Source organism: Phyllopteryx taeniolatus, chromosome 6 (genome assembly GCF_024500385.1).
Source record: "Phyllopteryx taeniolatus isolate TA_2022b chromosome 6, UOR_Ptae_1.2, whole genome shotgun sequence".
In the NCBI taxonomy this organism is placed as follows: domain Eukaryota; kingdom Metazoa; phylum Chordata; class Actinopteri; order Syngnathiformes; family Syngnathidae; genus Phyllopteryx; species Phyllopteryx taeniolatus.
The window spans coordinates 8989820-9013410 of record NC_084507.1 but is presented as its reverse complement, the minus strand read 5'-3'; the positions used below and the strand labels follow the sequence as shown (position 1 = coordinate 9013410).

At 40.8% G+C, this 23591-nt stretch overlaps 2 protein-coding genes and 1 long non-coding RNA gene across 11 annotated transcripts in view; 2 read left to right on the top strand and 1 right to left on the bottom strand.

Annotated features, from left to right (window-relative positions):
- LOC133479147 (protein SOGA3-like) overlaps positions 1-14171 on the top strand; it is a 28808-nt gene extending 14637 nt beyond the window's left edge. For 3 of the 6 annotated variants that reach the window (XM_061775717.1, XM_061775715.1, XM_061775716.1), the window contains exon 12: positions 1123-1254. Coding sequence is in view for 3 of the 6 variants with exons in the window: in XM_061775713.1 (XP_061631697.1) it covers positions 1123-1290; positions 3816-4118; positions 7676-8176; positions 8830-8909; positions 9103-10906; positions 12698-12847 (3006 nt within the window). In the remaining 3 variants the exon portion in view is untranslated. Of the gene's footprint in view, positions 1-1122; positions 1291-3815; positions 4119-7675; positions 8177-8829; positions 8910-9102; positions 10907-12579; positions 12616-12697 lie in introns of those variants that run through there. The other 3 variants (XM_061775713.1, XM_061775712.1, XM_061775714.1) reach the window with 2 other exon arrangements.
- A 1452-nt stretch (positions 14172-15623) lies between these two features.
- LOC133479152 (uncharacterized) lies at positions 15624-19505 on the bottom strand. Its single transcript, XR_009788848.1, has 3 exons — positions 19380-19505; positions 18686-18788; positions 15624-15756 (listed from the first exon to the last, which is right to left on the bottom strand). It is a non-coding gene; the product is annotated as an uncharacterized LOC133479152 (long non-coding RNA).
- echdc1 (enoyl CoA hydratase domain containing 1) lies at positions 16054-22872 on the top strand. 4 transcript variants are annotated; one of them, XM_061775726.1, is made up of 7 exons: positions 18198-18289; positions 18702-18755; positions 18997-19169; positions 19419-19447; positions 20115-20167; positions 20255-20335; positions 22014-22872. In XM_061775726.1, the coding sequence occupies exons 2-7, from the start codon at positions 18706-18708 to the stop codon at positions 22429-22431; spliced, it is 804 nt and encodes a 267-aa protein (XP_061631710.1). In that variant the 5' UTR covers positions 18198-18289; positions 18702-18705; the 3' UTR covers positions 22432-22872. The 4 variants fall into 4 exon arrangements, with proteins under 4 accessions (XP_061631708.1, XP_061631710.1, XP_061631707.1 ...); XM_061775723.1 differs by having other exon boundaries at positions 18199-18289; positions 19419-19561; XM_061775724.1 differs by lacking the exons at positions 18198-18289; positions 18702-18755 and adding an exon at positions 16054-16984 and having other exon boundaries at positions 19419-19561.
- The last annotated feature ends 719 nt before the right edge of the window (positions 22873-23591 follow it).

Here is a 23591-nt window from a genome sequence, read left to right as displayed (position 1 = left end):
TTCGGTTAGTGGTTTGGTCCGTGACGTCAGAAAATAGGCAAACATGTCGATCATTGTTTTCCAAAGTAAAAGTAGATGTGGCGGCACGGTGGACGACTGGTTTGAGCGTCCGCCTCACAGTTCTGAGGACCCGGGTTCAATCCCCGGCCCCGCCTGTGTGGAGTTTGCATGTTCTCCCCGTGCCTGCGTGGGTTTTCTCCGGGCACTCCGGTTTCCTCCCACATCCCAAAAACATGCATTAACTGGAGACTCTAAATTACCCGTAGGCATGACTGCGAATGGTTGTTTGTTTCTATGTGCCCTGCGATTGGCTGGCAACCAGTTCAGGGTGTACCCCGCCTCCTGCCCGATGACAGCTGGGATAGGCTCCAGCACGCCCGCGACCCTAGTGAGGAGAAGCGGCTCAGAAAATGGATGGATGGAAGTAGATGTTTGCAAATGCCTTATTTTGATAAAACACAAAAGATTATCTGCTTTCATAAAGGACTACAATAGTCAGAAAATATTTACTGTTGAGAGGCTGAAATCTGAGGATTTGGATAATTTTAAATTACTGGCTCTAAATGATTAATCCGTGATCAGAATAGTTGTTAATTAATTTGATAATTGATTAGTTGTTGATTAATTGTGACACCTCTATATAGAAGGCATGTGTTATACACGAATACTTATCTCACAGTTCTAGAGGTTGTGGTTCGAATCTGGGCCTTCCTGTGTGGAGTTTGCATGTTCTCCCCTTGCTTGCGTGGGTTTTCTCCGGGTACTCCAATTTCCTCCCATATCTACTTCCAAATACATTTCTCCGGTTAATTGAAGACTCTAAATTGTCCATAGGTGTGAATGTTATTGTAAATGCTTGTTTATGTGCCCTGTGATTGGCTGGCAACCAATCCGGGATGTACCCTGCCTCTCTCCCAAAGTCAGCTGAGATGGCCTTCAGCTCACCTGTAAGTGACCCGAGTGGGGATAAGTGGTACAGAAAATGAATTGATATACTTAGTTAATATACTTTATATACTTACTGTAACAGGCCTACATTGAAACTGTGCTAAATAATTTGTGATGCAAGTTCATCTTGCATTTTATGTGACTGAAAGATGTGTTGCTGATGTTGGCGTGCAGGGAGGGGAGAACCGGAGGATTTTGCTGGACCTGAAGACAGTGTTGGACGAAGTGCAGGCGGAGGTGAAGCGAGAGGAGGAGAAGAGGAGTGATCTGCAGCTGCAGTACACCAGAGACAGATGTGCCTGGGAGCTGGAGAGGGCGGAACTCAAGTGCCGGATTGCACAGGTAATGGACGATGTATGCCGTGACAAAATCTCATTTTGTCAATCCTGTGAAGTCATCTGAATGTGGTGATGCTCTGCCTTTTCATCAATGAACAGTATAGATTAATGAGAGACAAAATCAGATACTGTAGCTTGACGCTCAGCAATGATGAGTGAACACAACACAGTAACACGCTGTTATCAGATCACACCTCGCATGTGTATCCTGTAATTAATTTCTGTTTTGAAGCATCTGTTACCTTGCAAAGCCTTATTGATAAAAGTGTCCACTTTAATGAATAATTAAATCGGGGCACCTTACTTGTAAAGTAAAACAGAAACAAATATAGGCACAAACGTACGCAATATTAGACATATAAGGAGATGCACAACTGGCTGTTATATTAGCATCCTACTAAACTATTTTTGTCATTTTTCATGGATCGTACAAATGTACATACAGTCGCTTCTCAAACTCTTTCCCAAATTCACTGTAAAAACACACCAAAGGAAATATGACTTGGCGCAAAGGTAAACTGGGTGGGATTAGCTCCATATTTCTCATGGAACATCCTTCTACACTCTTGCCTGTTTACTATTTTTAAAATATGCATGCAACATAACATTAGGATTAAAGTGTTGCAGCAGCAGATTGAGGATTCATTCTATGTTAATGTAGCTTCGAACATCTCAAAGAGAATGAAGGTATCACTGAAATCCTACTTTGTATTCGGGGAACATTTACATTTTCCTTAACATTATACATTTGTTGTAGTTCCTGCTTGATAGCTCAAAAAACTGGAGCTCAATTGGTAAAATGCTGTCTTAAATTTTGGTGGATATGAATTGGGTTAGTTCTTGCACAATTGTCATAAGTGAGCTTTGCATTTGAACTATCCACTGCTTCCACATTCTTTTTTTAACCACCAAATGCAGGACCAGCGTCCAATGTGGAGATCCTAGACCAGATATTTCCAGGCAGGTTCTTCTATGTGCAGCTGATTTATGAAGTCTGCTGGCAGCTAGGCGACATCTCACTGTGTCGTAGCAGCCAGATTGCCCCCACCCCACCCCCCCTCCCAGCCTTTACCTAGTCTCCCCACCACCCCTAGGAATGTGACATTCATGTCCACTATTTATAGTGGGTCACTGTAGTGACACAGTTACTGTTATATATTCTCTGCTGTCCAGGCATGATGGTCAAAGAGTCCAGTTTCAGACTAAATTCAAGGTGCTTGTGCATTCATGACTGTTTTCTTTTAACTACTAGTTGAAATTTGGCTGACTCACATTTCTGTTTGTTTGCACAGCTCCTTCAGGATTTCCTTTCTGAGGAAAGTTTGCTTTTGCTGCTGCTTTGCAGCTTATCATCCTGAGACATTTTCCTCTGACAATTAACCATCTTGTTTTTGGATTTTCACTATTTGTTTGTTGGTGTTACCTTTGGATGTTTGAGTAAACTCTGGTGTGGACAGTACCCATCATCATCTGTCTGTCAATCAAGATTTTACAAAGAGTCTGGAGCCGAGAGAAAGGGGGTGACTTGTTTTGGCCACAGGCAGAAATAGCACCATGAGCGAGGCTTGTAAGAGAGTTTTGTGACTCAATACTGAAATAACACACTAAGGCTAACTTGCAAGCATTCTCTCCTGCGTCCCATTCGACAGAAAGAGGTACCATACATACAGAACATCCACAAACACTGTTGTGGATCTACGTATTCCAGCCCACAGATTGTACTGCAGTATACTCACCTTTCTTAACTATTTAGAAAGAGGATTGCCTTACGTTAGCTCAGTTTTGGAGAAGACATTTTAGGTTTGCTTTCATAGTATATTATTCTATCTGATGGTAAAGATCAGATTAAGCAAATCTTTGAAGTTTGTGATAATGAAATTGTGTGGGTCCAACGAGACGGTCTCAGGAGCACAATCTGAACGATGGCAGTTTTTCCTAGTCCGTGTCAATAATGTAATAATGTTTTTGACCTTAATAGAGTGGAAATCACTACGGGTGCACTCTTAATCAGTACAATGGTTAGTAATATTTTCATTAAACTAGTCAAATTGGCCTGAGTTAAATTTTTGAAGAAATATTTAAACAACCATCGAATACCCAGAGGCCCTGCTTATATGATTATAAAAGCGAGCTCATAGCTTTAAGAGTGTGACCATGAGGTTCTGAACTGTATCCTGTGTGTTGGTGAAGTACCATAGACAAGAAGCATGGCCTCTGAATACCTCCCCCCTCCCCCCCACTGAACCTCACACAATATTTTCACATTTCTATTTTCCTACTTCCGTCCTCAGAACCCACAAACATTCTTCCTGTGGTGCATTTCTTCGCCACTTCTTCTACCTTCCCTTCCTGCCACTCCTTCATTCTCATCATTCCTTTTTTTAACAACTCCTCTCTCCCATATGGCTCTCATCCCTCTTTTCCTTTATTCCATCCCAAACAACTGACTGCTTTCACCACTGTCTTTCCTTTTCTGTCCTGCTGCATTCCTTTCATGCTTCCCTCCTCTATGTGTTGTGTTCTCTTCAGCTGGAAAACAAAGACGGTTCTAGACTAGAGAGCGGTGGTGTCCAGTGTGCCACAGGTTCTTACTCAGTGGCTCAGCAAGCTAATCGTGAAGAGCACAACGAGACGTCAACGCTCCATCAGGACAAGGAGGAACAGCGCAGACTTCTGGCAGACACGTACTCAACCACCATGGAGCTGCACTGTCGTCTGGAGCACAACGAGAAGGATTGGTTGAAGGAGAAAGCTGAGCTATTAGAGAGATTCGACATGGAAAGGAGTGAATGGGAGAGCCAACTGAAAGATATGCAAAGGAAAATAGAAGAGGTATGTTGAATATTTGCGAAGATTAGCACTATAAATAGAAGGATGTTATAGATAAAGGGGGATTTAGATAAAAGAAGATCTGTTATTTTGTTTAATGAGAGCTCACCTGTTTTTGCTCAGTTTGTATGTAATCCTACTTACTCTATCACGAGTGTAAAATTCACAGCCTGCCACTGTCAAAACAATATTCCTGACCATTGCAGCTGTAAAGTGTGAGGAGAGGATGAAGTGGAAGGAAAGGCAATTCCGTTCTTTCACTCAGTACAGAGCATGAGTCTGTTTGTCACTGGTACAGCTGGAACAGGAATGCGTGTGTGACTGAAAATTTAATTTGGGTGCTATAAATTGGAAAGCAAACATTTCAGAGAAACATGGTATAGATCAGGGCACATATGATACATTGGAAAAATCTCATGGCACGCCACCAATTTAATATCACAAAAAGTATTGTAAACATACTGAAAAACATGATCATGATCTCGTCTCAATTTACTCAAATTCATTTGGTGTGAAATCTGGCCCTGTTCAGTTGAATACAAAGCTATGATTCAGTTATATTCATGACAACAGTTGGATAGACTTGGTTGGTTCACTGTACATTATGCTATCGAGTGGAAGAGCAGCTGATTGTTTTGCTTGTCATTATACATCACTGGCATAGATGGATGAATGAAGAAGCGAAAGAAATTTATGACAGAATTTGTCATAAGAAATTTTGGACCAATTGGAAGAATATTATCACACACATCATTGTTCAGTTCAGAAGTTGTGGGTTTGAATCCAGGCTCCAGCCTTCCTGTGTGGCGCTTGCATGTCCTCTCAGTGCGGGTTTTCTCTGGGTATTACGGTTTCCGCCCACAATCCCAAAACATGCATATTCGGTTCATTGAAATTGTCCATAAGTCTGAATGTGAGTGCTAATGGTTGTTTGTCTATATGTGCCCTGTGATTGGCTGGTGACCAGTGACCCCCCACGCCCCACCCACACACACTTGCCTAATGAGGATAAGTGGTACAGAAAACGGATGGATGGATGGACCAATTAAGTGAAATTGAATAATTTCCTGCAGCATACTAATGCGCAGTGGCACAGCAGTTTGGAATAACAATAATTACATTTTTGTTTAAATGTATTCAGAACAAATGATTAATACATTTACCAAAAATAGGCTCTCGTTTCACTCCCTGCAAACAACATGAAGCGTTTCCAGCCACGTTAGGGGTTGTGACCATTCACAGTGTAAAACATTACAGGGAGCAAAGTAATAAAGCGTGAGAGGAAGTGTGTAGAGGTTAGATAATAACATATACGAAACAAAGGCTTCCATAGGCTCGAGACGATCTTTCTGGCCAGAAAATTTGATTAATATTTAAATGACAAAATCATGCAAGCTGTTGGGGGGAGAGCTCAGGATTTAAGCAATTAAAAAACTTGATGGTTCCCTTTCGTTCATAGACTGGAAAAGGAGAGAGGAAAATAGCCCAGGATCAATGCAGGCTTAAAGGCTGCTGTGACATCTAGACATTGCGTGATGGGCACTCGGGGTCAACTAAGTCAGCATGAAATAGTTGCTATTTTGGGATTCTATGGTAGCAGGCCAGAGCTATCCTTTTACATTGTTTTTTTTCTTTTTATTGTTGATCAAATTAGGTTAATTGTTCATATCTTATTTTTATTTGTTTTGTGATAACCTTTATTCATTTTGGATTATTCTTTGGATGTATATTCTATCAATTAATGATGCACCAAGATTTGGGCCGCTGAAAATAGTCCAAAAGTGCATTTTTGGACTTCACTGAAATAAAACAACATGTCTCAAGCATAACATGTTGCAGGCTGATCACTGACGGCCGGCACACGAGTGCATAAAGAGCGGAGTAAAAAATCATACGATACCCAAGCAATGACCCGCAGTGCTTTGCTGAATGTCCAGTCGAATTGATTGGGAGGTCACTTTGTTACACACACACTACGCTCACAGTTTAATAATGACAGAGTACCATAAATGTGAAATAAGCATACATGTTAAACAACACATTCAACAAACTACCAGTAACATAAACACATTAACAAAGATGAACATCTTTATTACTGTAATAATTCAAATTTGCATGTCGCGATTAATTACGGGAAACACGTGGCTTTTCCGTCATCGTGCTAGCGGCTACGAGACCAAATGGAGCGTCTTTATTGTCGCCCAACCTTGCTGCTTTCCTCTGTTCAGAGGTGAAATGCTTGTTGCATGCTATTTTGCGGCAGCCGCCTCCAGCTCCCTAGAAGCTGCAGCTAACGCGGCTAAATACGATGTCGAGCCGCGGAGGCGAACGTGCGCCTCTCGTCCGTTGTCGAAACAGCATAAGTCACTAATCATCGCCGCCATGACAGCGAATAAGCTACACTTTTAGAAAGGTATCATTATAACGAAGGACGGAGGATAAAACGAGACAGACGGAGCACCATTGCGAATCGCTAAGCTGAAGTCGCAAAAGGCCAAAATACATAATTGTGTAGTACAGTGCACTTGTCACATTGGTCTGGCTGGAACAGTGTTATAGCGGAGATTAGCCGACTTTGAAGAGCAAAATAGCAGGCATATTAGTGTTTATAGAGGAAAATACTGTAATATACAATAATGCTAGACAGCTACATAAACAAAACATAAAGGTTGATACAATAAATACTTCAACAAATTTATTAACGATTACAATTATAGAGGGCGGCACGGTGGCCGACTGGTTAGAGCGTCAGCCTCACAGTTCTGAGGTGCGGGGTTCAATCCCCGTCCCCGCCTGTGTGGAGTTTGCATGTTCTCCCCGTGCCTGCGTGGGTTTTCTCTGGGCACTCCGGTTTCCTCCCACATCCCAAAAACATGCATTAATTGGAGACTCTAAACTGCCCGTAGGCATGACTGTGAGTGCGAATGGTTGTTCGTTTCTATGTGTCCTGCGATTGGCTGGCAACCAGTTCAGGGTGTACCCCGCCTCCTGCCCGATGACAGCTGGGATAGGCTCCAGCACGCCCGCGACCCTAGTGAGGAGAAGCGGCTCAGAAAATGGATGGATGGATGGACAATTATAGAGTAATGATTATTTCGTGAAATTGAACAGTATGCAGATTTTTTTTTTTTCATCCTATTGCATAATATACTGCAATAACTGTCCCACGGTAATGTTCTTGACATAATTAAAATAAATATGGAAATTCAAACAAATTGTTCTGAAAGTGAATTTCCATAGGTTGGCAGCTCTGCAGTCATAGCCATAAATGCAATTTTACTAATAATTATCATACTTTTGAAATTAATAATTGGTGGGAATTATTTATTTCTATATTTTAATTACTGTAAAGCGCTTTGTGTTGCATTTTTTTGTATGGAAGCGCTTACAAATAAAGTTTTATTGATCATTTCTTTTGGTGTTTCGGCCTTGAGCTTTTCAATTTCGTTTTTTGGTTTGGGTCAAGAATTTTCATTCCGATGCATCACTAATGTCAATAACATAACAATAACATAATCATATTGCAGCATGTAATTACATTTTCCTCTTACTATTTCTAGTTGTACTGTGAGGTGAGGGCCAAGCGAGAGGGGACTGGCGCTAGGCGGAATGAGGAAGAAATGCATCGGCTAAGTGTGCCTTCACTCAGCTCTGGTTCCAGTGTGCTCAGTGACATGTCACAGACACACAGCAGCTGCAGTCAGCCAGAGCCCTTACTCCCCTTTGACCGCTACATCATCAGTGGTGGGGGGCGTGAGAGTCATTCCCCCACGTGCTGTCAACCAGACAGACTCAGTGAAGTGATTGCAGGTGGTCAGTTTACTCTGAATGAATGTGCACATCCTGGATTGAGGTCTAGAGACTCCGTCCTTGATAGGAAAGATGCTGCGAACACTTCTGAGCTTGAAACAATTTTCCATAAATCTGTTGGATGTGGACTGGCAACAAACCATGTCTTAATAGTGAATGAAAAACATCATCATGGCATTAAAGGAAGTCCACTGCTGGCAGAGCCGAGTAATGCCAGTGAGAAGAAGAAAAGCACCTCTGCTCTCAATGCTGTGAGTGATCAGAAGTTACTTTTCTATGTTCTACATGAAATTATTGTACTCCAAATGGACAATGGTGTTGGTCCACCTGGCAGTTATAGAAAATGCAAATTTTAAATAATTTTAAATAATCTCTTCCAGCTATGAGAGCTTGCAATCATCTTAAAAGACTTTTGAGGCGATTTCACCGTCCGTTAATCGGGAAGCGCACATATGTGATCATACATATAGGTTACTGATGAGGCCTGGTTACTGACGGAGACCTGGCTCACAAGTTCTGTTGTACTTCATCCCGAAGGTGTTGGATGTCGTTGATGTCAGGGCTCTCAAATTCTTCCACACCAACTCATCCATGCCTTTATGGATTTTGCTTTGTGCACTGGGGCATGGGCAGGCTGAAACTGAAAAGGGACTTCCCCAAAATGTTCTCATAAGTGGGAGAATTTTTCAAATGTCTTGGTAAAAAAATAAATAAAATCAGATTAAATAGGAGCCATGGTGTGTCTCAATACTTTTGTCCATACATTGAGGATGTTATATATATTTATATTTTGATCTCGTCTTTGCATTTTATACACCCATTGGTTTCTCTGAATAGAAAATATAACGCTGAAAGTGTTATACTAAAAGATCCAGCTATCGTTATCTTTTTCTCATTGTTCCAGGCTCTGAAGGAGATTGCTCGTGTCAGTGAGGAACTCTGTAGCTACCAAGATGAGATAAAAAAGAAGAGTGAGGATAAAAGGTAATAAAGCAGTATAGTTCCATTATACTGTACCTACTGTCACCAAATCTGATTTGAACAGTGAGAGATTAGTAGATGAAACTTCAATTTACATCTCTTACCATTTTTAATCAGAATGAGATACTGTATGCATTGAATACAATATGAAAGTATTAGAGTAGTTGGATACATTTTGTGGTTGAATTTGTTTCAGAAATCGTTCTGAATTGTTGTACCTCTCAGAGGAGAAGACCTCTGCAGACATGGATAAAACTGGACTGGAGTTGAATGAGGCACCAAATGACCTTAGTCATATCTACAATCAACTTAAGGAATTGGAGAAGGAAAACTGGATCACCTTGTCACCAGATTACACCTGGCGGCCCAACAGAGGGTCAGAAGATTCCTGGGAAAGTAATTCTATTGACAGCTGCAAAGATGTACAGACATGCCCTGTGGCAATCTTTGATATGGATACACCAGGCCTCCCTGTCCCTCCCCACAGCTTCTCCCGGAATCTGAGCTCCCCCTCCCAGACAGACACAGAACTCCACATTCCCGAATCCCCCAAGACAACAATGACAAAATGCAACAGTCCATGTGTTACTGTAGACAAAAAGTGTGGCAGTCCTTCCATTGTTAGAAAGTTTGAGGCTATGTTGCAGGAAAATGAAGGGAAGATTTTCATAGATGGTGTGGTAGCATCCTGTTCTGTTCCAAAAAGTTCAAACTGTAACATGGGCTGCTCCCACAATCGCTGGTCTTGTGATGCATCAAAGTTCACTAGCAGTAAATTGTCCAGAGGTGGGACTGTCCAGAAGAGTTTCTCTGAAGCCAACATATTGACTTCAACAAAAGACTGCTCACCTTACAGCCCTGGCATTGGGAATTTGCACAACCACCAAATACAAATGCCTCAAGTTCTTAAAGAATTACCTGTAGATTTGCTATTGTCCTCCCTGGAAATATCACCAACCAGTCCCAACCTGCAGTGCTCCAGGAGAAACATTTTGTTGGAAAAAAAAACTGCAGCATTCAACAGAACTTTGTTTCAAGCAGAGATGGGCCATGGTGTAGAGGAGCAAGAATGTGTTTTGGAGGCAGATGGTTACTCTATGGGTTTCCAACCAGCAAAGATAGCAGATTGTGCGCCAGATGAGCTTTTACCTCCTATGAATTGCCCTGATGACACCACTGGTCTCAAGGATGTGAATACTGAAGTTGCATTATCCACTGCCACTTCACATTTTCCCATTCAAAACACAGAGGTCAAACTGAACCAAAGTAATTCTGAAGTTCAAGAAGCCAGAATGAAGAATTGCACATCTTCTGTCAACGCAACTGAACAATCAAACGCTGCAGTCTGTGAGGCCAACACAGTAACTTCTCACAGTCCCGGACTCTTTTCTGATGTTGAACAAAAAGTTCAAACAGCAAGCAGCTCTTCCAGAAAAACACAAAACAAAGCACCCACAAACACTACCCTTTCTGAGGCTGTTTTGTCTGCAAATACCCATCCAGGTCAGAATGTGGAATATGTCCTCTTCAAGAGGGACAGTCCTTCAGGAGCAGTGATTCAGCCAGCTAAAGTTGACGTCTCACTCCAGGAGCCTTCTGCTCAGAGCAAACAGAGACAAATAACACTGCCAAAACTTGGGTCTGTGCCTCCCTCCCAGATGGACTGCTCCAGACCTGCACCTCGAATGTTGAATGACCATCCCTGGAAGCCCCTCACTCTAGCTGCATACCCGCGCCCTGAGGGCTCACGGTCCAACTACGGAGCATTAGAAAGAATTCTGAAGCACTACGAGACTGCAGCTCGTTCACAACTACAGGATGAGACCGTTTCGGGTCACAACGTCAGCGTCCAGCAAGACAATGCCATTGGATCGAACATGCGAGACATGATCCCTCATCCCGTAGCTCCTCCTCTGCGACAGCCATCACTCATACAGTCAAGCACCACAGTCAGCAGCCACAGTGCCATGGGAGTGGCACAGATACAGCAGCAAGTGCAGGTGGGCCAAGTTTTATGCATGCACACATTCACATAACTGATTATAACATTTAGAAACTTGCTTGGGATAAAATAGTCTACTTATTGTTTCGACAAAAATGTGTTCAAAAGACTTGCATGACACTTGATGATGATTATTTAGTTCTGTGTAATATAAAATGATTTCTCATTGACTGATTCGCTAGGCTCTGATGGTAATATTACTGTATATTTCTGGTATGTGCTGCATGAACAGAAGCAGGCCAAAGTCTCCATCATAATCTGGGGCATTTCCTTGCTTAAAGGCTCCCTGCAAATAAACTCACTGTAGCATATAAATGTACCTTTTCACAAAATCCCTGTCATACCATTTATCTTTAAGAATTTGTCATCATAAAGTCCTTCCACTCAGCCTTCACAAAGGAAGTGTTTTTGTGGCGAAAGAGCTATCATGAGAAAAGCTTGTCTGACTGTTATTGTACCTATCTTCAGACCTTTTTTTCTGAATGCATACAAACATTGAAGACTTTTGAATCAGAATCCAATCATTACTCCTTGTACTATTCCAAAATAATAATCCAACGAATTAAAAATCCAGTTTGATTATTTGAAAACTATCTATTGAACCTGAAAGAGAGTACGATGGCGTGTTTTGACTGCCACGCTTTGGCTGCAGCTTCTCCCTCCAAAAACGTTTTTCATTTTAGTTTAAACATGGCTTACTTTAACTAGGATCCCTCGCCCTACTATGGCCAAAGTTAGAACCTGGGTTGGTTTTGCGCCTGTCGGTGGCATAAATCCTCAGCTACCTCGTTTCTAGCTAGCCAGCTGGCTACCTACCTGGCTCACGTCATCACACAGTGTGTGTTGGATCAACTTTTTCCCATTCATTGCCGCCCACCACGTCGATGTCTCCTTTTCGGCTTCGGTTGTGGCGCTGCCATTTATAGCCATGCAACTCCTCGGGCTACGCTAATGGATGCCTTCTTCCACGGAGATCTCGGTGGAGGGCTATAGCTACAACTGCGTACATGCACAGAAATTATGCGCATTAAGTCTAAATGGCGTTGGCCATAAAGCCTAAACATTTTGAAATATATATATATATATTTTTAGTAAATGCAGCATGGCAGAATAAAGTACAGTGAAACTTAATTTGTTTCATAACCTCGTTTCTAACCCGAAATGATCTTAAACCAAGGTAATGTTTCCCATTGAGATTAATGGAAATTCAATTAATCCGTTCCAGCCCAAAAAATTTAATTAGCGTTTTTTGTTTTTTTTTGTTAGTTTTTTTTTAATCAGTGGGTACATCATTAAAAATAAATAAATGTGCAATATAGAAATAAGTGAAAACCCGAAGATTTTGAACTGTGCATAAACCTGGCCGTTCCTAACCTGAGGTTCCACTGTAGTACGTTATTCTTTGATTCGTTGTGATTTGAATCTGAAAAACTGATTAGGCTGTTTTTTTTCCAGCGGAGTCGAATGCCAATTCGAGTCACCACAAATTCGTGAACAGCCCGAGTTACTGTCAATGCACTTTCTATTATATACAGTATGAGCATGGTCAAAATGTCAGACATTTTATAGGCATTTCCCTGAAATGGGGCATTGTTTGTTTTGTCATATTGTTTTCACAGGACAAGGCTGAAAGTATTAATGCTGTTTGAAACTACTTGTTATTTTGCCCAGGTCCAAGAAGACTACAGATGGAAAACATGACATCATGTAAAGTATTTTGGCAGCCAGATTTGATAATTGATAGAATGGTGTTGTCATTTTTAATGTTAATTCATGTGTTTCTCCACAGTATGAAGACGATTCGTGCATCTTCTCAACCCAGAACATGTTTTCAAAGCCTGCGTGTCCAGCCAATCGACGTCTGCCTTCCCGATGGGCCAGCCGCTCCCCCACTTTCTCCTCTTTCACCGCTACATCTTCCTGTAAAACCCCTGTTTGACCACCATCCTCAACCCCCACCAGAAACTCACTTCCTCCTTTGCTGATTGGCATACCTTTCACTTGGACACTGTCTTCTTTTGATCTTTACCTCATTGTCTGAGCAACAGGAGTCCTTCTGTGATGATACAAACTCTAGCTGTTATCTTCACCACTGTTTTACATAGTAATTCTGATCTCTGTCACACACTTATAGGTGCTTTGGTTGTGAGTCTGCTTTCGATTGTATCCACTGGAGCGAAGCTGACTAGAAGACTTTCCAAAATAGCTTCAGTTGTGCAGTAACATGCTCACACTGATCCGCCAAGCATTGCACATGCTTCTGAGGTTGCTGAAAACCTATGATTTACTACACTCAGGTCTGTATTCTAGCCTTGACTACAGAAGCCTTGCAGCATTTTGTACTAATCATGCTTCACTCTTTACCTTCGCCCTGCATACTGTATTTATGACTGAAGTCGATGCAAACTCATTATCAAATGGAACTGTATGGTGTTTTGTATTATATTGATTGGTTTTGGCATAAAAAGAGATACAATGGCACAATTATGTGAGATTCAGATATACTGTATCTTCAGCCTAACATAGTCACGTTTCTGCTTTGAATAGAATTGCATATATGTACTGTACCTTGCCTGTGACTTACAATTTTGTTTTATATTCAGCACTGACTTTACATCAATCATATCTTGAATACAGATTTCTTTATTCATAAAATGTGAGTTCCCTTTTATAACTTTGTACCAAAGGCTGGTTTTGTTATGATCATTTTCTGACTTTAGTTTGAAAACTGATGTTTCTCATGGCATTATTGCAGTCATCTTAATGCTTAAGTTGTATCTGATGTTACTTATATGGAGTATCATTTACTCTGCAACATAAATAGTGCTGCTTACTGAACAAGAACAAGGACTTTTTGCTTCTTATACTAATGAAAGGTCACATATCGGGACATTACTTAGTTAAATATCTGGCAAAGTACTTGACCCCATCACTATTAAAGTGATGCCTTTGCTGTTAATTTTGTGTAATAAAATAAGGACGAAGGGATGTTCAACCCTCTTAGTCCTTTTGTTACATTTACTCATAGTGTGTTTGTACCATGACAGACCAGAGTACCTGAGTACCACCTGCAGTTGTAATATTGTCACTAATATTGTTTTGTTGTGCGTTTTTCAGAATGTTACATTTAAAAAATTTGTCCATTTGAGCAAATCCACAGTTGTGAATGGTAGGATCAGTAAAAACCTGTTCACTATGACTTGAATATTTACTCTCATTGTATAATTTTGAAAATGTATACCTAAAAATGCAGTGACAAAGTCGTGACAGAATTCATTTTTGATCTTTCTTCCTTTCTGAACAGTGAGAAACATCAATTATGTGGATAACTCTCAGTCAAGAGGACTACTGTAGTTCAATAGTTCAAGAGATAACGGCTTCAATCTTGTTGGCTGACATCTCAAGTGACACTCAGATGTCTTCTTCTGAGTTATGAATGTAGACCTTTGAAACAGGATGCGAGTTTGCGCTTTTATGCAATTAATCTATTCTAGGGCTTCCTGCATGTTGTCTGCGTTTTGGGTCAAAATTGTAACACGGTGCTTACTTTTAGACTATAATTTCCTAGTGAACAGCATGGATGTGTTAACTGCAAGACGAATCATATTCACATTCACACATTTAGCCATTTGTTTATACAAACAGAAAAAGTAACCCATGCACATAGCGTGAAATCTGGCACCCAAGACGGACTGAAATAACAGGTGCAACAGTGTTATGGTGCCAGAAATCCTACCCTTGGACATAGTGACGTGGTATAGATATAAATATTGTCATCGCTTCATAATGCAGAGCCAGAACCTGTGTTGGATCTATCCTGTGTTATGTTTGGAAAGGATTGGTAATCTATCAGGGCGTTTGCGATGCAGTCATCAATGTTCCAGAAACAAAAACACGGTGAAGAAGGTAGGCTATGTCACAATGTATGTAACGTTGTGAACAGTGCAGACACAGTCATTCATTTACTTTAGTGTTCCCAAATTACTCACATACTCATCCTCTCATACTCTGGCTTTCTCTCCAGTAACCAGTCCATATATTCGTCTAATTTAAGGCCTTATTATTTACAACGTGAATGGCTGTCTTTGAAGTTTTGTATTACTTTGCTCTTTGGTGCTTCTGAAACGTATCAATGCCTCCAGCACTATTTATCTGTCTCTTTTCCACAAAGAAAACCTACAGCTTCCTGGGAGCCTCAGGCACCTGCCAACCTGCCATTATGCCTGTCCTGAAATAGAGCCTTATGTGCTGACTGCAGCACATGCTGTATCATACTTCCTGTGAGGCCGAGGACAGCTATATATCGATGGATACATTAACGGATCACTTAAGCAACAAACGCATGCAGTCAGACACAACCAAATAATGTACAATCCTCCAAAAGTATTAGTAGGCCAATTCCTTTAATTTTGCTGTTGACTGTAAACATTCAGGTTTAATGTCAAAAGATAAATATGATACAATGATGAATTTCAGCTCAGATTTAGCTTTAACCATTTACATTTGGATCTGATACACAACTTAGAAGATAGCATTATTTGTAACAGAGCACCACCTTTTAAGTGAGCAAAATTGGAACAGATGTAGATTAAAGCAAATACATTTTCATTTACAAATCCTTGATTTTCAATAAGTGCATCAAGCCTGTGACCCACTGACCTCACCAATTTTTTTCTGTTCTTCTTTTATGATGCATTTCCAGACTTTCACCACAACCTTGTGTCTCATGATTAGCAGGTAAAATGCATACTCTACATGGTTTAAGTCTGGAGATGGACTTGGACAGTCTTCAACCTTCCTTTTCGTTACTCTCCATGTATTCCACGAATGAAGATTTGTGAGACCCTCCTAGAAGAAGCCGTACAAGCCTGAGCAATAACATTACTTCCTTTGTGTTCTACAGATGAGCTTGTATGTTTGTGCAGAGCCCTTCCAACACTTTGGTAAAGGATGAGCTTTACCTCATCAAATCGTACAAATAAAAACCAAATAATGTGTGAGACCTTTATCTACTTTTATAGCTTTCGAGCATGGCCTTGCTATTCTTCTTGCATCTTCTAGTTCGGTATAGCCTTTGTACTTTTTTTTCCTGGAAGTCTTCTGCAAAAAGTAGTTCATGATCCCCTAACTCCTGCCTCTGGAGGTTGTTGCTGATGTCTCTAACAGTTTTAGGGTGCCTTTCTTTACAGCACTCAAAAATGTCTGTGACTTAAAATATGAGCTATGTTTTTATGAGTCCGGAATTACACTAAATGTGAAAACAGCTTGGTGATTATTGCCCCGTAGCACTAGAGCAAGAGGCGACACGTATGAAATCAAAATCTCCCTGTGATTCTTTCAAGTATCTATTCTCTTGCTTGGTAAGTAAATAACTTAATGCCCGACTGTGTGTACCACGACAGCTCTTTGATAACCAGGGATGCATCACTCAAAGTAAAATCCTTTCTGATTAGTTTAGCGTGAGCATTGACCCAATCAGATAGCATGTTGCAGACTCCCTTCCATTCATTTTTACGTGCAACAAACACTTCCGTTTTCGGCAGTTGGAGGAACTCGTTGTTGAGATACTGTATGTCAAAGCTGATTGGTAACCAGGGGTGTATTTAATCCTTCTCGGCTAACACTGACAGCAGTGCTACTGCTACAGTCAAGAGCGACTAGCTCTTGCTGTTATCAGTTACACACATTCGGTGTCACCGTGAAAAAAGGTGGAACCTTTGGTAGGGTTAATAAAAACTGTTTGTTTTAATCTCACCCTCTACTGTTTCTGCTCCACCAAAGTAACGCTACTTAATTTTCCTCACAACCGCGCCAACAGGTTTGTTCTGCTACCGTCTTCCTGAATCAAGTCTGCACATGTGCAGTAAGAAGATGGAATAGTCCATTGCATGAGACGGGGACAGCCCAGGACACGGTGGAGACTATGTCTCCCAGCTGGCCTCGAAATGCCTCGCGATCCCCCCGGAAGAGCTGGATGAAGGGGCTGGGAAGAGTGTAGTCTGGGCGTCCCTGCTGAAGCTACTGCCCCCGCGACCCGACCTCGGATAAGCGGCAGAAAATGGATGGATGGATGGAGGTTTGTCTTTCAGTAAATTGAACCCAATATAACTAACCAAAGCTATACAAAGGGAGGAAGAAAAGGTGGAAAGCACATGAGAGCTACAGAATGGAGGGTTATTGATTATCTGCAAGGTAAAATACAAAAAAATACAAAAATGAATTATCTTTCCATAATAGATGGGAAATGAGTGCAAGGTGTAGCCATTGGTACCAAAATGACATTTCATGGAGTTATCTCAGGAATACCCACAACTGTTACAGCCGATGAAGTAATGAATGTGAAGAGAGCACGGGTGACTCAGGTTAGTTGCAAAACACAATTTACAATCGCTTGTAACTCATATAGTTTGATGAGGAAAGCCTGCCAACTAGAATTTACAGTCTACGTCCTACAGGGAATTAGACCTTATATGAACCCCAGCATTGAGGTACTAGAAAAGTCACGGCATGTAGCGGCTGTTTGACGCAAGCAAGACTGGGTGAAATGAAATGTAGGAAATGCACAGAAAGCGCTAAGCTAAAACGCTTTGAACTGTGGAGGAGAATGAAGCTCGGATTACACCGGATGTGAGGCCAGTAAGAAAGCAAGGCAATGCAGTGGATTAAAATGTCAGAAAGTACAGTATATTTGCTGAAACTGTCAAGGAAGCAAATGGACAAATGGAACAAATAAATAACAAACCAACCAACAGAATATAAAAAGGCATGTAGGGCCATGTGAGAGATGCAACAAATTAAAGACAGACACTCACATTGTGAGTAAAAAAAAATTAAATGTGAGTAAAAAAAATTTTTATAAAAAATGTTTTCCTGATTTATGGTATATTGTTCAATGCAAACAGAGAAGAATACAGTGAAACTAAAGATAATTAGTTAATGCCTTTGAAAAAAAATCCTAGGAATTACGGATTTTGGACAGAAAAAAGTGGGGGAGTTACTGAGTGGGGGAACACCATGTACACAAACACAATCATGAGGTGGTGGCATATCAGGGCATTATGGTGGTGGGTTAATTCTGTACACTGGGTGGGATAGGTCTTAATTTAGATAATATAAGTAAAGACTATTAATCGTTAGTGGTTAACATCTGCATAAAATGACATCAGCACTAGGGTAAAAACAATATATATATGATATTTTAATATCGACAATCTTCAAAGATTGGGGCTTAGTTCCAGTTATCTAGTGTCCTACACTTTAGTTCGGTAGGTGGCGGTAATGCTCTTGGAGGCTGATTGCCAAGCACCATTCAAATCAAACAAGAAGAAGAATTCCGTTTCGGGGGGGAAGTATTTCAGAGTAGCACACTGCAACGTTCAAGGTTGGTTTTGCACAGTTTTGTTGCAAAAATGAGATCGTTAGATACCATGGTGTTTGCTCAGGATTTTGACTCACCCTACATCTTAAAAAAAAAACACAACAACGTAAAATACTGAGGTGTTTCACGTTCACGGCAATGTACCTGATGTACAAACACGTTCGTTCGTCACTGTTTATGACATTGCATTATCGTGACTTAACTCTGCGTACCCAGAATATCCACATACATGTTTTTATGATATTTAATTAACCAAGTCAAGTCAAGGTGAAGTACAGCAATCTGTACGTGAACCATCACATACAAGTAGCTTTTCATTAAAAAAAAAAAAATTAAAATCAAATTGTTATTTGTCATGCTCATCATTTTTTTTTTAAATATCTATATTTGGCCACAAACCTTGTCCGTGCTGAAGGATCATGGTCATCTGTGCAGCGAGGCATCATTTGCTGAGGGGGAGCTGGGCCAGGTATCGGAGCCTTTTCTCTGTAAAATGAACTGACTGGACATTACAGCAGTAAAGATTCACTGTCAATTCAATGAAACGTAATTCAATATAGTGACAAAAAGTGCCCTGACAAAGATAATAATGCTCAGTATGACATTGTCAGAGAGGTCTTATTAGTCATTATTAATTCAAATCATGCAAAACCTCTGAGACGTATCAGCATATTTGTTCAATGTGACTTAACATACAGTATATTCTCAAGGATGTGGCAGAGACCGGTGAGTGGCAGAGTTTACACTGAGCTGGACTTCGACCAAGAGGAAATTAAGGCCAAGCTGCTGGGCTTTCCTGGAGGCACCATTGAGCTTTCCAAACAGGAGTCTGGCATTGCTGTCCTTACGATCAACAACCCTTCCCGCATGAACGCCTTCTCCGGTAAGGTTTCTCAAAAACCATTATATACTGTATCTTCTGTCTATGCCAGCAGCATATAGTGACAGGCAAAACAATTAAATGCTCTTCCACTAGGCAGAAAGTACATAATAAAACGTATGTATCACTTTTTTTTTTAATTATTAAAAAAAATATATATACAATTTTGTTTGGTGTTGTGTCATGAGATTTTTGTAATGTAAAATTTGTTACCTTGTGCAATAAAGGTTGTATTGTGCTGTTCTGCCCCAGGCAGCATGATGGTGCAGCTGGAGGAAAAGGTGAGTCAACTGGAGCAGTGGTCAGACGGAAAAGGACTCATACTTCAGGGTGCTGCGGGAACTTTCTGTTCTGGATCAGACCTTAATGCTGTCCAAGCCATATCAAAACCTCAAGTATGAATAAACGATAGTAAAAGATTTTCATCTCCTAAGCCTACACCCTAAAGCAGGGCACACACATACTGACAAGGCCCAATTCTCTAAATCTATCTGAACGATTATTTGCTTTATCTTTTTTTAATTTATCTTTTTTTTTTTTTTTTTTTTTTACTTTTCGTGTTAAGCTGCTTTGTCATGCTGAATAGATGATCTGTATCAGTTTTTATGTCGGAACAGTTTTGGCTTTGCAAGTGGAATGATAGCCAATTAGGGAGCGACATGTTTAACGTGGCTCACAAGTGATTCACCACAATAGGAATGACAAAAGAGAAGAGTTTACAATTGCAATGTATTTACCAGACAAGAAAAAAAAAAAAGATTTTTTTCATTGTCATGTGTGGGATCTCATATAAAACTATAATAACGTAAAAATAAAATGAAAATGTTAAGATGCTAAAAGTCAGTATGTTCGTGTCCCGTTTTACTTTCATGCATACATTAGATTATACTTGAAATGATTTGAACACGCAATGGTCTATGCCCAAGTGATGTTGCTTTTGTCTTGTAGGATGGCATGAAGATGTGTATGTTTATGCAGAATGCTCTTACAAGACTACTCAGGTAAGGGGGCTTTTTTATTCCGTATGATCAAAGCTTATGCAGTTGTTTTATGTAATTGGAGGCCAATATGCGGTGTTCCCAGTGCAGGCTGCCTATGATCTCTGTTGCTCTCGTGGAGGGGAGAGCGGTAGGTGGAGGCGCAGAACTTACTACTGCCTGTGATTTCAGGTAAGGTTTTTTTTTTTTTTTTTTTTTAAAAAAGGGGTACAACTAAACAAATACTGATTGTTACCATCGTAACCAATTTTTTGAACTGTTAAGAGACCCCACACAAAAATCACTCTGCTTACAGCTCTTAGAGCGTGGGGTGTACTCGAGATGACCAACACAGCACACCACACACACACATGCAGCGATATATCCACTGATTGGGGGTCTACTACGCCAAACCACCATAGTGCCAAAGACTGCTGGAAAATACAAAGAAGAAGAAATAGAAGCAGTTAGGCTAGCTTAGCTTATGGTAAATACATTCCTCTCCTTGTAATTTTTTATTGTGGCAAATGACTTGGTTGGGGCACACATTATACAAACACTCAACGCAACCACTGCTCTCTATTTGTGTCCTGCAACAATGTGAGCTTCAGGTGGATAGAGAGATGGACAGATGGATAGATAGATAGATAGCTGGATATACTTTATCCGTACAGGTGTATGGGTCATAAATACTGTCATTCATTAAAGTTTGATATAGTGTTGCTCCTGCATGTAGTCATTCTTTCTATTCCCTATGTATTCTGCAAGTAAATTGTTCCGGTGTGTGATGAGGCAAGATTTTGGGGATTTGTAGTTTTGAAGGATGACCTTCTTGGCACTTGTTAAGTAAATGAGTAGGGGGTTTCTGTATTTAAGTTGAATTCACCTGGGTCAAGTCTCGTAGCAAGCAGAGAGCTGGTGAGGGTTGGATTTTGTAATCGTGGATAGTTTTCCAATAATTGCTGTCCAAAAAGAGTTAACAGCTTGGCAAATCCAGATGGCATGGAGATAATCATCTGTTGTGCCTGAGAAACATTGTGAGTATCTTTCTGCATCAACTAAACCCATTTTAAGCATTTTGGTTTGGAAGTCCATCCATCCATCCATTTTCTGAGCCGCTTCTCCTCACTAGGGTCGCGGGCGTGCTGGAGCCTATCCCAGCTGTCATCGGGCAGGAGGCGGGGTACACCCTGAACTGGTTGCCAGCCAATCGCAGGGCACATAGAAACAAACAACCATTCGCACTCACAGTCATGCCTAGGGGCAATTTAGAGTCTCCAATTAATGCATGTTTTTGGGATGTGGGAGGAAACCGGAGTGCCCGGAGAAAACCCACGCAGGCACGGGGAGAACATGCAAACTCCACACAGGCGGGGACGGGGATTGAACCCCGCACCTCAGAACTGTGAGGCTGACGCTCTAACCAGTCGGCCACCGTGCCGCCGGTTTGGAAGTCATGGACCCAAATCAATACAAATATCTTTGTATTGATTTGGGTCCAAAATTCTGAGTCAGGGGGTAGAGATCCATTATTTTCCTAATTTGTGGTTGGTAGTGCTATTGGAAATGTCTGCAAGGCAGACAATACAAAACTCCTGGATCAGTGTGTAAAAAGGTATGTTTAACATTACAGATTGTTGGCCCCGATCGTTCTCCAAGCAGATCGGAGAAGAACAATCACGCGTAACACACTGCACAGCACAAGATAATTTTTTACAGACATCTGATCGGGGCTATTGCAGTCTTTGATCGGAAGAGAGGAAAATGCTCAAATTTGGCCCAGTCATCAATTTAAGTGTGTACTCCCGATTAAAACAGGATAACCTGAGCTTGCCTGTAAAATAATTCAAGTCTGATACTTCTTTTTTAGATTAATGGCACCTGGCAGTGTGGTCCAGTTTGTACACAAACACCTGGGTGTGGTCCCAGGCTGGGGCGGAGCTGCTCGACTGGTCCATCTTGTTGGAAGCCAAAATTCCCTGAAATTGCTCAGTGGTGCTTCAAAAGTGGACCCTGAATTTGGCGTCCAGATACGGCTGGCAGATGGAGTTCTTAAAGACCCTCAGGTTGAGGAAGGTGTGGGGACTGTCCTACAACAGGCTGAAAAGTGGCTCTGTCACTACACTACAGGACCACCGTCAGTGATCCAGGCTATTAAAAAAGTAGCGTTGTCAGGGAGAGAGCTCCCTCTAGTGGAGGCTCTGAGGACTGAGAAGCAGGTGTTTGGGACTGTTTGGGGGGGTCCAGCCAACCTACAGGCATTAACCAGTAAGTCTAAATACAAATGAGCATGTCATACTGACCAAATTTAAGACTTGCATAATTGCATTTAATCCGACTGTGGAAACTGTGCAGGTCAAACTTGGAATAAAACCTTGCTGCTGTGCATTTTAGCAACTGTGTTAATCTACAGAGTATGTCATGCATAAAAATATACTTACCATTTAGAATTACACCACTCGTTCATTTTGCAATTTCATGATTATAGTTTTAAGAAATTGGATCTTCCAGTCTTGGGATCGTGTGTCATTTGATAGCTGATGTGATACTGTTACCAGCTTGTTTCATTGATACGGTTTAGTAGGGTGTCCTCTTCATGAGGGATATTGAAATACTGTATTATTTAACATCTTTATTACGGTTTTAATTATTTTTTTTGTCTCTACTTACCTTTGACCTTATGGTTTTTATTATATTTGTATTATTATTAAAGAGACCACAATCAAGCAGTCAGGTTAATGTTAAATGCCATGTTGTGTTTTTGTAACCCCATTTTATATTCCAAATGTTCAAAGAGGGGCTTTAGCGCCACGTCGCTGTGGTTTAGGTGTTAAACCTGACACTGGATTGGGACTACAGGTCAAACTAAAATCTTGTTTACATTTGCCAATGTATCCCTATTTTAAGACTTGGGCTCCAAATTACATCTACAAAAACTGAATCAGATCTCGAGCTATGTGAAATGCTGGAATTGCTACAGTTTTTGTTTTCTCTGGTTGATAAACTTTCAGGTGGGGCTGGGTTTAATAGCTATACACTATCCCACATGGACTCAAAGTAGATGTAATGTGTCTAAGGGGGGGGGAACATCTATTGTAAAGGAAATAAATAACTAGTAATGTGCCTCATGAATATAATACAGCAAAAAGCCATTGTTAGAATGATGAAATGACCATTTATTAATTTACAAACCAAGTAAAAAATTGCCAAGCGAACTTAAAAAAAACAAATATTCAGAATGGAAAGTCCAAGAGGATCTAAGCACACAGAATAAAACTTCAAACTTTGATTTGGAATGGCATGACCGTCTTACTGCCTGACATGTTGCAAGTAATATCAGATTTAAAACCAATGTCAAAACAAAAGGACATTTATCCACACCAAACCCAAAATAAAGAGCATCTTGCCAAGTGTAGTGTTAAAATAACTCTCTTCAAACATGCACCAG

Excerpts from the sequence above, each read along its gene's own strand:
- echdc1 (XM_061775723.1), top strand. The coding sequence starts at position 18,706 with ATGGTCATCTGTGCAGCGAGGCATCATTTGCTGAGGGGGAGCTGGGCC. Across the intron at positions 18,756-18,996 it reads CTGAGGGGGAGCTGGGCCAG|GATGTGGCAGAGACCGGTGA; the intron begins GTATCGGAGCCT and ends TATATTCTCAAG. Across the intron at positions 19,170-19,418 it reads CCGCATGAACGCCTTCTCCG|GCAGCATGATGGTGCAGCTG; the intron begins GTAAGGTTTCTC and ends GTTCTGCCCCAG.